At 47.1% G+C, this 14,130-nt stretch overlaps 1 protein-coding gene across 15 annotated transcripts in view; it reads left to right on the top strand.

Moving 5' to 3' along the window:
* The window catches only part of PTPRT (protein tyrosine phosphatase receptor type T), a 1,174,296-nt gene that overhangs the window by 77,076 nt on the left and 1,083,090 nt on the right, over positions 1-14,130 (top strand). For 14 of the 15 annotated variants that reach the window (XM_060285704.1, XM_060285700.1, XM_060285703.1 and 11 more), the window contains exon 1: positions 1,629-1,773. The exons of the other annotated variant lie outside the window; for it this stretch is intronic. In XM_060285704.1, the coding sequence (XP_060141687.1) occupies positions 1,686-1,773 (88 nt within the window). In that variant the 5' untranslated portion in view covers positions 1,629-1,685. Of the gene's footprint in view, positions 1-1,628; positions 1,774-14,130 lie in introns of those variants that run through there. 15 annotated transcript variants of the gene reach the window in all.

The following is a 14,130-nucleotide window of genomic DNA, read 5'->3' as shown; positions in this document are numbered from 1 at the left end:
CTGAGACTAGCAGACCAGGGCACATGGTTAAGTGCCCTGTAGGTATTTGTAGAATTATTAAGAAGCTCTGAGGCAGCTGGTAATAGGTCCCACTCCCAGGCCTCTCCCCAGACTTGCAGAATCCCACTCGCCCCAGGCAGGGGTCTGGGAAGCAGAACTAGGCTAGCCCAAGCCCTTCACCTGTGAAGGTGGTGGGGGGCAGCTAGACAAGAGTTGGAAGAATTAGCCTGGGATTACAAGTGTAGCATGGGGGCAGTTAGTGGTCTCTATTCAAGGCGACCATTCCACTCCATCTAGTGGGAACTGGGGGGCAAGAGGGAGACTCTGTGTTCCCTGCCAGAGCAACTCAATCCAGAGCCCCAGGCTCCCCAGTTTTGGAAACCCTAGCCATGCCCGACTTTCATATTTCTCCCCAACAGTCTGTCCAGTCCAATCCTTGGAGTCCCAACAAGGATGAGACTGGGGATGGGGTGGGGGGCTGGGGCTTGCTGAAACAGAAGAAGGAGGGCTTTGGCCAGGTTCACAGAGTGTGAACCCCTTGAGCTTTGCCCAGAGGCCCCGCCCCTGGCTTTTACAGCCCAGGCCCCCAGCCAGGACCAAGTGGCACCTGGTCTCTTCCATGAGATCCCCTGCTCCCAGGAGAGCAGAGTCCCAGCCTGTGGGCTGCAAGGGACAGCTCGGACTCTGATCTATGGTTTTAGGCTTTCAGCCTCAACCAGGTCTTTGTTCAGACCGGGAAGAAAAAGGAAAAAGCTACAGAGATCTGTCTCCGGAGAAGGGGAAGGGGGAAGGCAGCAAGAGAGATTGGGATGCCTCATGCCCAGTCTTCACCCTCTCCCGTGTGGGGTGGTGACAAGGGAGAGGTGTGGGTGAATGAGAGGGGTGCCTGTGAGGCTGATGGGGGGGGATTGCGGCGCGGTCATAGATGCACCCAGAAGTGTGTGTGTGTGTGTGTGTGTGTGTGCGCGCGCGCGCGCGCGCGTGCTAGAGGTAGGGTGACGACTCTTACATGAACTACTCATCGCAGGGCGTGCCCGAGACCCTCGCCAGCGGACACCTGCTACAGTTGAGGGGAGATGCCCCTCCCTTCCCCATTCATTTGGTCCCCCCTCCCGAGTCGAAACGGCTGCCCCCTCCTTCCCTCCTCTCGCATCTGTCCCCCCACTCACCTGTTCTCCCACGGCTTCTCTCTCTCTCCCTCCTCCCCCCACCGCCCCCTATACCTGCACCCCAGCTGGGCAGATGGTGCGCGGCAGCGCGGCCCGGGGGGAAGGGGCGAGGACCCTGCGGGGCGCATGACTGTAGGAGCCAGCTGCCCCGAGCCGCCCGGCCCGGCGAGGGAGCGCGGGGAGCCCGCGTGGGCCAGGCGCGGGCGTGTGCGAGGCGCGGGCGTGCGCGCGAGGGTGTGTGCGCGGCCGAGGCGGAGCGTCGGGCGGGTGGGCGGCGGCGGCGGCGGCGTTAGGACTCCGGGGACACCGCCCCCCGCCCCCCGCCCAGCATCCCGCCCCCGCCCAGCCTCCCGCCTCAGTTCGCGCTGCGCCTCGGCTTCGAGCGTAGCGGCGCCGGCTCCGCGAGCCCAGCGGCGCGTACAGCCTGCGGCCGCGCCGACGATGCGGGGCCGCCCCGCGCCCGCCCCAGTCCCGGCCCCGGCCCCCGCGGGAAGTGGCTGAGCCACCGCCGCCCGGATGGCGAGCCTCGCCGCGCTCGCCCTCAGCCTGCTCCTGCGGTTGCAGCTGCCGCCGCTACCCGGCGCCCGGGCGCAGAGCGCCGCAGGTAAGTGCGCCCCCGGGCCCTTCTCCCTCCCCGGCGCGTCCGGGCGCCTGCCGCCGGGCCCCGGGAGGAGAAAGTTGTGCAGGCTCGTGGGGGGTGCGGGGGGCGGCTGGCCGGAGCCCGGGTCCCCGACTGCAGCCGCGGGCAGCCGTGTCCAGGCGCGCCCGGGCCAGCGTGCCCGGCCGCCGGCGTCCCTCGGCCGGCAGCTTTCGGCGAAGTGCGCCGCTTTACTTTTCTGCGGACCCCCCGGCCTCGAGTAACTTTCCGCGGCTGTGGCGAATATTTCCGCTCGCCGCCTCCCACTTGTCGGAATCTGTCACTTGAGTGTTTGGGGCGGTGAGATAGAAAGCGGCATCGACGCCCGGGGTGGAGCGTCCTCTCCCCGGCAGCCTCCTGGGCAGCGCGCGCTTTTCGTGGGGAGGACCGGTCGCCAGCAGGCCGAGGCGGCCAGGGCGGTGGCTTTTCTTGTCTCACGGGAGAGACAGGCGGCCCCAGACTTGCTCTAACCACGCTGCTTCCCTGAGCTTGTCCTTACGCCGCTGAAGGCACCGTGGAGGTGTTGGTGTTAACGATAGAGACGGCCATCCCTCCTCCCTACCCCGTGGTTCTTATCCGAAGCAAACGGGCGCCCCTGTTAAGGCCCTTCAGGTGGAGGGGATTTGACCTGTGAGCGTGTCTGCTCCAGAAAAGTTTGGGGGACTCGTATTTGGATTTGACCATGAGGAGGAGGCGAGCAGAGGTAGTTTCTCCTGTGTGTGTGTGTGTGTGTGTGTGTGTGTGCGCGCGCGGGCGTTTGCCCTGGCATGCTACTAATGGCAAGTTGGCATGCACAGGAGGCCTCCAGGATCCGGGATCTTACACATCCCCAAAGCCCACGGCAGGCAGCTTCCAGCCCTGAGCCCCCAAAGAGTAGGCGGTGGGGGAAGGAGAGAAGGGAGAAAGGAGTACAGGTGTGCTTCCAAGTTCAGAATCACCTTGCAGTTTCCAATTAGCTCAGGTGTGACCACGCTGAGGGGAGATTGCTGGGATCATGGGGGCAGGCTGAGATGAGCTAGTGGGACTTAGGAAAAGATTCGTTTTGGATTGATGAGTAACAGCGGTGCCCATCTATTATCACGCTGAAAGAAAGAGAAGGGAAGAAAAACTGTGGGGGAGTGTAACCTCTTTAAACAGGCTGCTTCTGAGGTTAAGAGCCGCTAGAGTGACATTCCACTGGAAATGCACTGGAGTCTTCCTTCCTCCAAAACAGGAACTGAATATGGGACTTCTGCGAAAGAACAGCTTGTTTCGTGGCTGGGAAGTTAGGCGACTAGGACACTTCTTTAGAGGTGTGTGAAGCTTAAAGGTTGGTTTAGCAAGTAAGAGAGGAGGGACAGCCAGCCACACATCATTCTGAAGATGGTGCACAATTCCTGTTTTCCTCGTTTTGGGTCTGTGTTAGGTGTGCTAGGGCAGGGAAGGAGGAGGATGCTTGGGGGCAGTCCTGGGGACCAGGCATCATTTGTGACTTAAATTTTTACTATCCTCCAAGGCCTGGCCGGCCTGCCACCCATGAATAGTACTCAGGTTTCTGCGGCAAGAACCAGTGTCAAAAATATTCCTCCACGGGTCTCAGAGCGTTCTTGGGTGGCGTGCGGTAAAACCGTACGGGCTTGGGAAGCTGCCCGATGCTAAAAGCCGGCTCCGGATGCTCCCGCCAGGTGGCGCTCGCTCACAACTGTTAAAATGCAAATATAGTTGCTTTTATCTCCGGAATAGAACTTCTTTTCAGTTTTTAAGTGAGTAATGTGTTTATTCAGCAGCCTTTTGTTAAAACATTTAGAGAAGTGTGAGGAGCAAGCACCTTTTCTTTGTTTGCTCTTCGGAACACAGGGGAAGGAAAAGCAATCCTGGAGTACAGTTTGGGAAGAAATTTAAGGCACCATGTTTCTTTTGATTCGACCTGAGCTGAGTGGCTTCTGCAAACCTACTCTCGTGTATACTTAGCAAGTGGCTGCGTTTGTTCCAGGGGCTCCTTAAACGAGGAGGGGGCGGGGATTAACTTGTGTTGGAGATATGATGCATTCTAAGCCTCACTCATTTGTAAAAATGGGGATTTTCTGTATGTATTCTCTACTTTCTGGTTTAATGCTAACTAGAACACTTAAGTTAATTATTTTTTCCAGGTTTCTAACATCTGCACTTGTAGATGCAGGAATGCTGCAAACGCTGACTTTTAAAAATGGACTTATCTTCTTACTTTATTTATAAACGCAGACATTGTTGGAACCCAAATCTAAATATGACTATAGTTTGATTACTTTGAAAGAATCTGATTTAAAACTTGTGGCAAGTTTGGGTAAATAATACGTTTAAAAACTCAGTGGTGTGCTCTCCATATTCTTTTAATCTGAAAATTCTCAGTCTCGAAAGCAATTTCAGTTTTTAAGCTTACGTCCAGTACACAGTTGGGGTAATATATTTTGCTGTAATGTGTCAGTCACAGTGTCCAAAAGTCAGTGGTGAAAGCTTGTCATCAAAAGGCAATTTCTTTCTTCCTTCTTGTGAGATGTGTTTCATGAGCCAGGATTATTTTTGTAAGCAATGATGGCAAAAAACAACAACAACAACAACACATTTTAAATCAGCTTCTGAAAAGTGTGGCAAAAACATGATTTGGGATGAGGAAAGAAGGAAACAGTTAAACAAATGGATAAGGGGGTAATTTGTTTATTTACTAGTGGGTTTCAGCATCTGTACATTGAGAGCAAAAATGGATCTGAGAGGGACTGACTTGCCATCGCAGTTGTTAGTGATGTAGTCATTTAACTCGATAATCATTGCCACATACCTCTGGGGAGCTGTTAGCAGTACAGTCTAATTTTACTTTCTCTCCTGGATTGCTTGATTTGTTTCCTAATAAAAGAACCATTAATGTGCAAACCTGGCTAGGATTCTGTTTCAGCAACAACCACAAACATGTTCATAGTGAAAACAGACCACCGTCTTGGGTTACAACCCACTGCCTTTCTCCTCTCCTTCTTTTCTTCTCGCTTAGCTCCTGCAGTCTCCAGGCTGCCAGCTGAGATGGCATCCTCTGTAGTAGTGTAACTGTCACCTTTCAGAGCCACAATCACAGGACATTACATCATCATTTTTTTGAGCACGGGATACTCCCATGACTCTCTGGCAGCGTGTTGCTGTGGAAACAAGAGCAATGCCATATAGGCAGTGGGTCCTTGATACACAGTTTTTGATGATGATGAAGAGATGGTAGAGTCTCGTGGAACCTGTAATGGGGGACGGGGGAGTTTAACTCGGGAGGCAGCCTGATTGAGCAAAAAAGAGTATGAGCTTTGGAGTCTGAAGTCCTCATTTTAATACTGCCCCTGCCTCTTTCCAGCTGTGTCAGCCTGGGCAAGTCATTTACTTCTCTAATTCCCAGCTTCTCATTTGTCAGGTGAGAATGATTATAGCTGCCTCACTGGATTTTGTAAAGACTAGATAAGATGATGCATGAAGAGTGAGTGCCTTGTACTACTTTATCCTGAAGGGGAGCCTTTTCTCTTACTTGCCCTGGCATTGATGCATGTACACAGGCCAAGGGGGCACTGATGATAAGCTCAGTTATGAATTGAAAATTAGATGGCTGGGTTTTGGTGATGACTTTTAGTGTTTCTCTTTTTCTTCTTTATGGGGGCTTGATTCTCTGCAGCGACTTTTAGAAAGAGATTTGGAACGAAACAAAGGTGATACCAATACATTTGGCCATTCAAAGGTTTCGATAGGCGTGTTTAGTTCCAAGCATGTTTTACCTTGTAAATGAGAACGGATGGAAAACAGAGTGGTCGCACATTGTAACGGGACGGTGTTCACATACGTCTCCCCTCCCTTCCTACCCGCCTCCTCACACTGTCTTCCTTGCCTCCGGCTCTTCCTGCTGCTCTACTGCCATCTTTTCCCTAACCTAGAAATCAAGCGCGCGGCACTGTGGGGCTGTGAGGGGAAAGATGCTTTGTGCACTTGACAAATAAGCAAAGACTAAGTAAACACACAGAGGGCTGTGGCGGTCCAATAAATAAAAAAGCTATGAGATTATTGAAAACAAACCATCCCTGGCAGGTGTAATAGCATTTGCAGGCACATTACGGAATTGGGGCTAGGAGGCAGCACCATGTAGATATTAGAAAGTAGTTAGAGTGTCTTGTGAAATCTTATAAAATGGATTCAACTTGGTTTGGAGAGGAAGAATGCTGTGGGTTTTCTATGGATTAAGAGCAATCAGATGCAGCCCAAGGGACAGCGGGGATCACTAGTGTTGTGTGCAGGTGGGACAGGGTGACCAGAGGGGGTGATGGGATTCAGCGATGGATGTGGTCTTGCTGGACACACCCTTATTTGCCTGGAAGAGGGAGAAATGACCATGATCATATTTATTTATTATCTATTGGTAAGAGTTACAGGTTCTAGAAGAGATACAGAGGGACGCAGTGAGGATGCGAGGTATAGATCCCAAGGGATCTGCCCGAAGTCAACTGTGAAAAATGGGAATTAATGTGTCAAAAAGGCAGAGTGGTGAAAGAATGAGGAGCCCCTGAGAAACAGTGACCCTTTGGCCTGTTTTATTTCAAAATGTCAGCGCTGTTTCCCTTGGCACATCCTAGGTATTTACCCAGGTGAGGGCTGCTCAGAAACCCCACCAGATCCACCATCAGACTGATGGGTGACTAATAAATTGAAGTGAGTCTCCAGTGTTACAGACAATTTCTTTTTCACACTCTAGTCAAGCTGCTGAAGTATATGTGACACACACATTCACTGGTGCACAAGTGGAACTGATAGAAAGTCTTTCCAATTTCTTGAATATTCAGCTTCCAATCTTCATTTGATGCTGGAGGGAATAAAAAAATGGTGACGCCACTTTGGTAAATGGTTTGGCAATTTCTTTAAAAAGTAAAACGTACACGTGCCCTAGGATACAGCCATTTCACTTCTAGGAATACACCCAACAGAAATGAAAACATATGTCGACACAGAGACACGTACGTGAATGTTCATAGCAGCGTTATTCATGGTTGCCAAAACTTGGGAACAGTCCGAATGTCCATCCACTGTGAATCCATCCAGTGGAATACTACTAGCAATAGAAGGGAATGAACTACGGACAATACGCTACAGCATGGACGAACCTCAAAAACATGACACTGAGCAAAAGAAGCCGGTTACAAGAGATTACATATTGTATGAAATATTCAGAAAAGACAAATCTATGGAGACAGGAGGCAGAACAGTAGTTGCCTGGGGCTGGGCACGGGAGCAGGGATCTGTAGCAAGTGGGCATGAGAGAACGTTTTGAAGTGATGGAACGGTTTGAAAACTGGAAGGTGGTGATGGGTGAGTAACTCTCTAAATCCCAGCTCCTGGCTTGTCATATGAACTTGGTGAGTTACTTCACGGTTCTGAACCTTTATCTCTGCATCTGTAAAGGGGGCACACCAGTGCCTTGGTGTTGCAAGAGCCAGAGGTAACTCCTGTGAATTGTCAAGCTTGGTTCCTGGCACAAAACAGGCACCCAGTAAGCGGCATCACTCTTATTTGTGCCTTACCAGTCTCCAGAATAGTTTGTTGTATTCATTATTTGCAAGGCGTTATTTTTGGTTTGGTCTTCCACCCCTCTCGTAGGCTCTTTAGACTGTGAGTTAAATCAATCAGCTGACGTTTCTTCCCTCTCATCAGTTGGGCAAAAAATGAAAAAGTTTAAGACTGTCAGGTTTTGCTAAGGATCTGAGCAATTAGGTGGCTTTGTTCACTGTTGAGTAATGACTATTGAAACAGCTGTTTTCAGTGCTCACTTGGCAATGCCTATTAAAATTGAAGATGTGAATGCTTTGTGCCTGGAGTGTTTTGGTAGGGTTTGGATTGGGGCGGGGGAGGGAATAGACCGTTCATTCATTTTCTTTCTCGTTGAGCCAAGGATGTAGAAATTTAACAGGAGGGTGGAAGCCCCTTTGCTTGGGAGCGGATGCAACATGCTTTTGGCCCACCGGCAGTTCATGTGCTGCTCTTAAGATGTTTATTAACCTCAAACATTCTGGACGTCATGACAGTTGTCGTCTTCCAGGGGAGGACGCAGTGCTGTCACCCACATTCCTAGCTCCAATTTCCCAAGACCCTGGAAAGCCTGTTCCTCTCGGATCACCCAGACTTAACTTTACTTCCCTTTTATCATGAGATCACAAACCCATTTCTCTTGATCCTCCTGTAATTCATAGTGGGTGGTTATTAATCTTTTAAGGGTCATGTATTTGTCTCTTTGGAACCCAGCATGAATTCATGAATTCATATCAGCAAGGAGAACTTTTTAAAGCCTGCTTAAAGTTTAATCCTCACGAGTGGGGTGGCTTTGAATGGCCTGAACTTGCTCTTATGGATTATAATTATGACTTTTCTGCTGCTCAGTTGATCACAAGTTAGTCATTGGGAGCCCCTTTAAACCAGATCCTTTTTCACCATTTTCAAACATCTTTGAGAGCACCCTGATTTTTCTGTGACAACAAGGAACTTCAGGCTTACCCCTAGGTTTTCTGTCCCAAACATGTAGTCAGTTGTTTATTTTTTTTAAAAAGAGCCCAGAGGGAAGAGATATGGGGACATATGTATATGTATAACTGATTCACTTTGTTATAAAGCAGAAACTGACACACCATAGTAAAGCAATTATACTCTAATAAAGATGTTTAAAAAAAAAGAGCCCAGATCCTTTTTTGTGGAGACATCAGAACCCGAGCTGCAAATTGTGAGGTTTTATTTGAACACTGGAAGAGAATAAAACAGGGGCTCTTGGTCATGTTAGGGATAGAAAAAACTATTTTAAACAGCATGCCTTTAGGACCATTTATCTCTTTGGTTTTTTTAAAGTTCATTTGAGCATGAGAACTTATTTGTCTAATTAAAAATAATTTTGTCGTTGTCAAGGTATGTGCTTAAATGTGAGTATAGCCTTGAAGTTGATGTCACTATTCCTTCTTAAGCATCTTGGAATTGGCCCCTAAGTGCACAGGTCCAGATGATTCTCACCTGTCAGTGTTTGTTGAGCACCAGCTTTCTAAAATGAAGAAAAAGAAACGTATCCCAGTCTCATCCTAAGGCAACTTGGTGAGTTGTCTATTGCCGTGTAACAGGCTGTCCCCCAAAACTCTGTGGCTTTATTTTCTCACAACTTTTCTTTGAGTCAGGAATCTGAGTGGCACGGCTGGGTTCTCTGCAGTCAAGATATTGGCTGGGGCTGCAGGCAACTCGGCTCGAATGGGGAAGGGTCTGCTTCCAAGATCACTCACTTGGTTGTTGGGAGGATTCAGTTCCTCATGGCTGTTGGATTGAGGGCCTCAGTTCCTCATGGCTGTTGGATTGAGAGCCTCAGTTCCTCATGGCTGTTGGATTGAGGGCCTCAGTTCCTCATGGCTGTTGGATTGAGAGCCTCAGTTCCTCATGGCTGTTGGATTGAGGGCCTCAGTTCCTCATGGCTGTTGGATTGAGAGCCTCAGTTCCTCATGGCTGTTGGATTGAGGGCCTCAGTTCCTCATGGCTGTTGGATTGAGGGCCTCAGTTCCTCATGGCTGTTGGATTGAGGGCCTCAGTTCCTCATGAGCTGGAGAGAGGCCAACTGGGTTCCTTGCCAAGTGGACCCTCCATCACAGCATGGTTCCTGGCTTCACCAGAGTGAGCTATTGAGGGGACAGGAGAGCATATGAGCAAGCCAGAAGTCAGTCTCTGTAACCTCATTTTGGAAATGACATCTCATCACTCTTGCCATCTTCAAGTAAAGTCACTAGATCCCCCTCACCCACAAGGGGAGGGAATCACACAAGGGCTTGACTACCAGGAAGCGGGGATCTTTCATAGCCACGTTAGGAGCTGCCAACCACAGGAACCTCAAATAAATGACACGCAGTATAGGAAACCTTGTATCTTGGGGAAAAAAATACAAACATCACTTTTAAAGTGTGTTCACATTTTTTCATTCTTTTTATTATTTTGGGCACCAGTATCAGTTCAGTGTCAAGATTTCACTCCTTAAAGGACTTTGAGTAGAGAGATTTATTGTCTCATAGTTGACTTAGCTTAAATCTTAAAAAAGTTAATTATGAAGGTCAGAAAGTAAAAAATGAATTAATATGAAGATTCGTCAGAAAACTTTTCAAACTTTATCCTAAAAGTTGAAGTACTGTGTTTTTATAAGACTATAAAACGTTCGCACTAGTATGTAGGTTCCACAAGGACCATTTTATAATAAACACTAGTAGTTTAGGGCTATAATAAAGTTTAGCTAAAATTTAATTTTAAATTTTAAAAATTTAATTTATTTTTATTGCATATAGATATCCCAGTTAAAAAATTTAGTACTTAATATTTTAGACCTTTTCGACCCATGTCTAGAGAGTTTATTTTCACATAAGACTAAAATTGATAATTTATTAGAGTGATTGAAAGTTTAATGTAAATATACAGATTATTATATGGATCAAAACATGTCCTGCATGTACGTTTAGTTTTGATTGCTGAGGCAGTAGTACAGTCATTACAGAAGAACTTCAATCACGGTATTTTTTTTAGGTGACTGTGGTTGGGGCCCATGAGATCTTCCAGGAAGGATGGTTTTGTCAAAATCCAGATGGGCTGACCAGACATTGGAGTTCCTGATGGAGATGTGCTCCAGGAATTTACCTGTTACTTAGGTTACCTATTTGCTTGGTGTTGGTTCCAGAGGTCCCCATTGTGCTTTCCTAGGCAGTTGTAAGTAGGCGGGAGGGTCACCAGTTTATGATGGTCCCAACCACAAGCTCTTTTTTGTGTCATCTCCGTAAGGTGACCTTGAGGAAGGAGGAAACCAAGACACCTTGAGTTTGCCCATTATATGCCTTGGGAAAATGGCTTGTCTGTGTTCCACTTTCAGGGGCTTAGACTTTTTAGCAGTTTCTCATTTATTCATTGTCATCTTCAGTCCTGCTGTGTAAGGTTGGGTGCCAGGCACCCCTCCTGCTATGAGGGAGGTGAGGGCATAATTGTCCTAGGTGTGTAGGTCAGGGCTGCTGCACGTGGCTCTGTGGAACCTGCACAGCTGTACATGCAGGACTGGGTCAAGGACTGGGTCATTCTGCTCCAGTGAATCAGCTTTGAGTTCAAAGCTATTTCCATGTTCAGTCTCTCTCCTATTTCCAGAACCAGAGCTCCTGATTTTTTTTTTTTTTTTTGCGGTACGTGGGCCTCTCACTGCTGTGGCCTCTCCCGTTGCGGAGCACAGGCTCCGGACGCGCAGGCTCAGCGGCCATGGCTCACGGGCCCAGCCGCTCCGCGGCATGTGGGATCTTCCCGGACCGGGGCACGAACCCGTGTCCCCTGCATCGGCAGGTGGACTCTCAACCACTGCGCCACCAGGGAAGCCCTTCTGATGTTTTTAACTTTTATTTTTTCTTTCTTCTGCCAAATATTTTCTGTTTACCATCTCTGCACCTGTTACATTATCTTTTTACTTTTTGTTATAGGAAACGTGTGCACTGGGTTGGGGGAATGGTTTTCAGCTCAGAAACTTCGGAAACTAAGACCTTAAGCAAGATTCTAACATGTGTCAAACCAGGGCTGGGGAGGGATGGGTGGCGTGGGAGGAATGAGCAGTTATATTCAGAAGCCAGGAGCATGGCCAGCCTCTTCCCTGTATCTCAGCTGGCTCCAGTTTAGGATGGTTCCCTTCCTCTAAACACATTGTTTGGAACGCAGCAGAGGGCGCTCTTGAACACTTGGGTTGCATTGTCTTGAGGCCCTTTAAATTGGATTTATGGAGGAACTGTGGAATCTCCTGGAAAAGAGGAAACTTGTAGTTTCCAACTGTTGAGATGCTCAGTTCAAACATGCAGACACCTTAACTGAACCCAAGTACCATACCACTCTTGCTTTAAACAGAAGTTTAAAAAACTTCTTGGAGGGGTGTACTTAGCAATGCAGAATTTTCCCTTGCAATTAAATCTTTAAAATTTTCTGTACAGAGGATGTGTATTCCAAGTATAGCATTATTTCTGGGACTTGACCCCTTGAACACGATTTTTGGTGGAGGAGTCACCTGAACAAATCCCAGAGTTCCAAGGTCACTACTGTGTGTAAAGATGTCCACATATTTTATTTATTTTTATTTTTTAATTTTTTATATTTAACTGTAATTTTCTTTTTTTAACGTCTTTATTGGAGTATAATTGCTTTACAATGGTGTGTTAGTTTCTGCTTTATAACAAAGTGAATCAGCAATATATCCCCATATCTCCTCCCTCTTGCATCTCCCTCCCACCCTCCCTATCCCACCCCTCTAGGTGGTCACAAAGCACCGAGCTGATCTCCCTGTGCTATGTACACATATTTTAAAATAGATTTTCTTAGTTTAACTTGGGACCGCTCTCCTTATTGGTCGCTATTTTAGTGAAGGTTGATGAAGTCAGAGCTCCCTTACCTTTATTATCTTTACATCTTTTTGCACATAAAATGTTCAGCATACATTTAAGTTCACTTGTATGCAGAAGCACGTTGTAATTGCTTTTACCTGAGAATTGACTTAGCAATTCTTAATTCCATTCTCATTTCCTCGTACCTCCAAAACCTCAGCAGCTATCATTTGTCATTGGAAAGTTGCTGACCACCTGTTCCACCTGGAGCTCTAGGGGTCCCCGGTACCTCCCCTACTCTAGCCTGCCTTTTCAGATGTCTCATTGGGCGCCATCCCTTTGTGATCTGTAGGTTTTGCTTCAAATCTGACATTTCCTTCTTTTGGGGTCTCAACTCCCTTTGGAGATTCTCAGTCCTAGCTACCGTTTTGGCTCATATAGAAGATTCCAGGAATTATGCCTCGGGCTCATTGCCCTGGGCTCAGCCATCTTTTAACTATATGCAAGGTCCAAATGGTATGAGGCAGAGGAACAGTGAAGGAATTCCACTTGGCTCAGAGCCTGTCACAGAGATTCTCACGTTTCAGCATGTTTTACTTATTGTCTCCTACTTTGGCATTCTGATCTCAGAGTAAAATCTGGCCGTGATAGTGAGCACAGCATGCCTGTCCCATTTCTGACACCAGTGGCGTAATTAAAATGGATTACAAATTATCTGGCAGAGACCTTGTATGTGCTCCAAACTTGCATAAATTCCTGATTTATTTAGCTCAAGATACAGGATATCATGGAAGTGAGGTGACTACAGAGAGATGAAGCAGACGTGGTGTCTTGGCCTGACCTTTTGTGGCCTCTTGGTTCCCCTCATGGGGTGCATACTTGCTGGTGACATCTTCAACACTGGCAGAATCCTGCTTGTGCACAGAAGCAGCCCAGTTTTTGCTAAGATGCTATGCAATGGCATCTTGGAAGATCCTATACTAAAAATATGAGCATTTATTAAGAGATATTTACCAATATTTACAAATAGGTTCTTCTGGTTCATGAAGCAAACTCTGCAAGGCCACATTCTTTCCTGTAGGAAGAAAAAAGAGCCAATTTTATGGATGTAAGAATCGAATATTATATTAATAATCACACTATGTATGTTTATGTTAGTATAAGAAGCAAAATGGTAGGCTACTTTTCGCAGAATAGGTATAGAGAGAAATGGAATTGAGATGGTAGATAAAAGGCATTTTGGCTTTAATTTGTAATATTCTATTTCATTGGAAAAGGAGAATACATTTAAACTTTGTTAAAATTAGTTGATAATTCTTGATAGAGAAGAACATAGGTGTTAATTATACTTCTCTTTGTAATATTTCTGCATTTCAATTATTTCCTTAAAGAGTGATACCCTTGTAATTTAAGATTTGTTGTAAATTATAGGGATTTTAAACATATGAACTGTTCCTCAATCGTTCTTTCAAAACAAGTTGAGGTCTTATTTTCTTTATGGAAAGCTGCCTTTCAAAGTCTGTAATGAGGATTCCTTTGGGGAATTCTAAGACCCCTGCATCTGGTTAGAAGGAGCAAAGGAGAGAATTGTGTTGCTGATGTAGGGAGGCACTTGAGCATGAGTGACTGGGGCCAATGGAGGGGCCTTCTTAGGCATGTGTCCATCTACCTCCTACACCTTCTCTCTCCTGGGGTCTCATGGAGAAATAACGGAGATTCTTCCATGGAGCAGCCTTTGGGTTTGCTTGAGGCCTTGGGTTTGCTTGAGGAGGCTACATTTGACACAGAAGAATAATGTTCCACAATCTTTTCAGTGTTTAGAGATGCTGTGAACCTAGGCACAGTTTTCCCATCTGTAAAATGAGCAGATGACTTTGGTGTTTCTTAAGGGCTGGAGTTCTAGTCTCTGACTTTAGGCTTTTGATTGTTTCCCCCTGAAAATCAAATCATTTGA

Source organism: Globicephala melas, chromosome 15, assembly GCF_963455315.2.
Source record: "Globicephala melas chromosome 15, mGloMel1.2, whole genome shotgun sequence".
NCBI lineage: Eukaryota > Metazoa > Chordata > Mammalia > Artiodactyla > Delphinidae > Globicephala > Globicephala melas.
The sequence above is the reverse complement of the archived record's forward strand: the minus strand, read 5'-3'. Positions and strand labels throughout refer to the sequence as shown.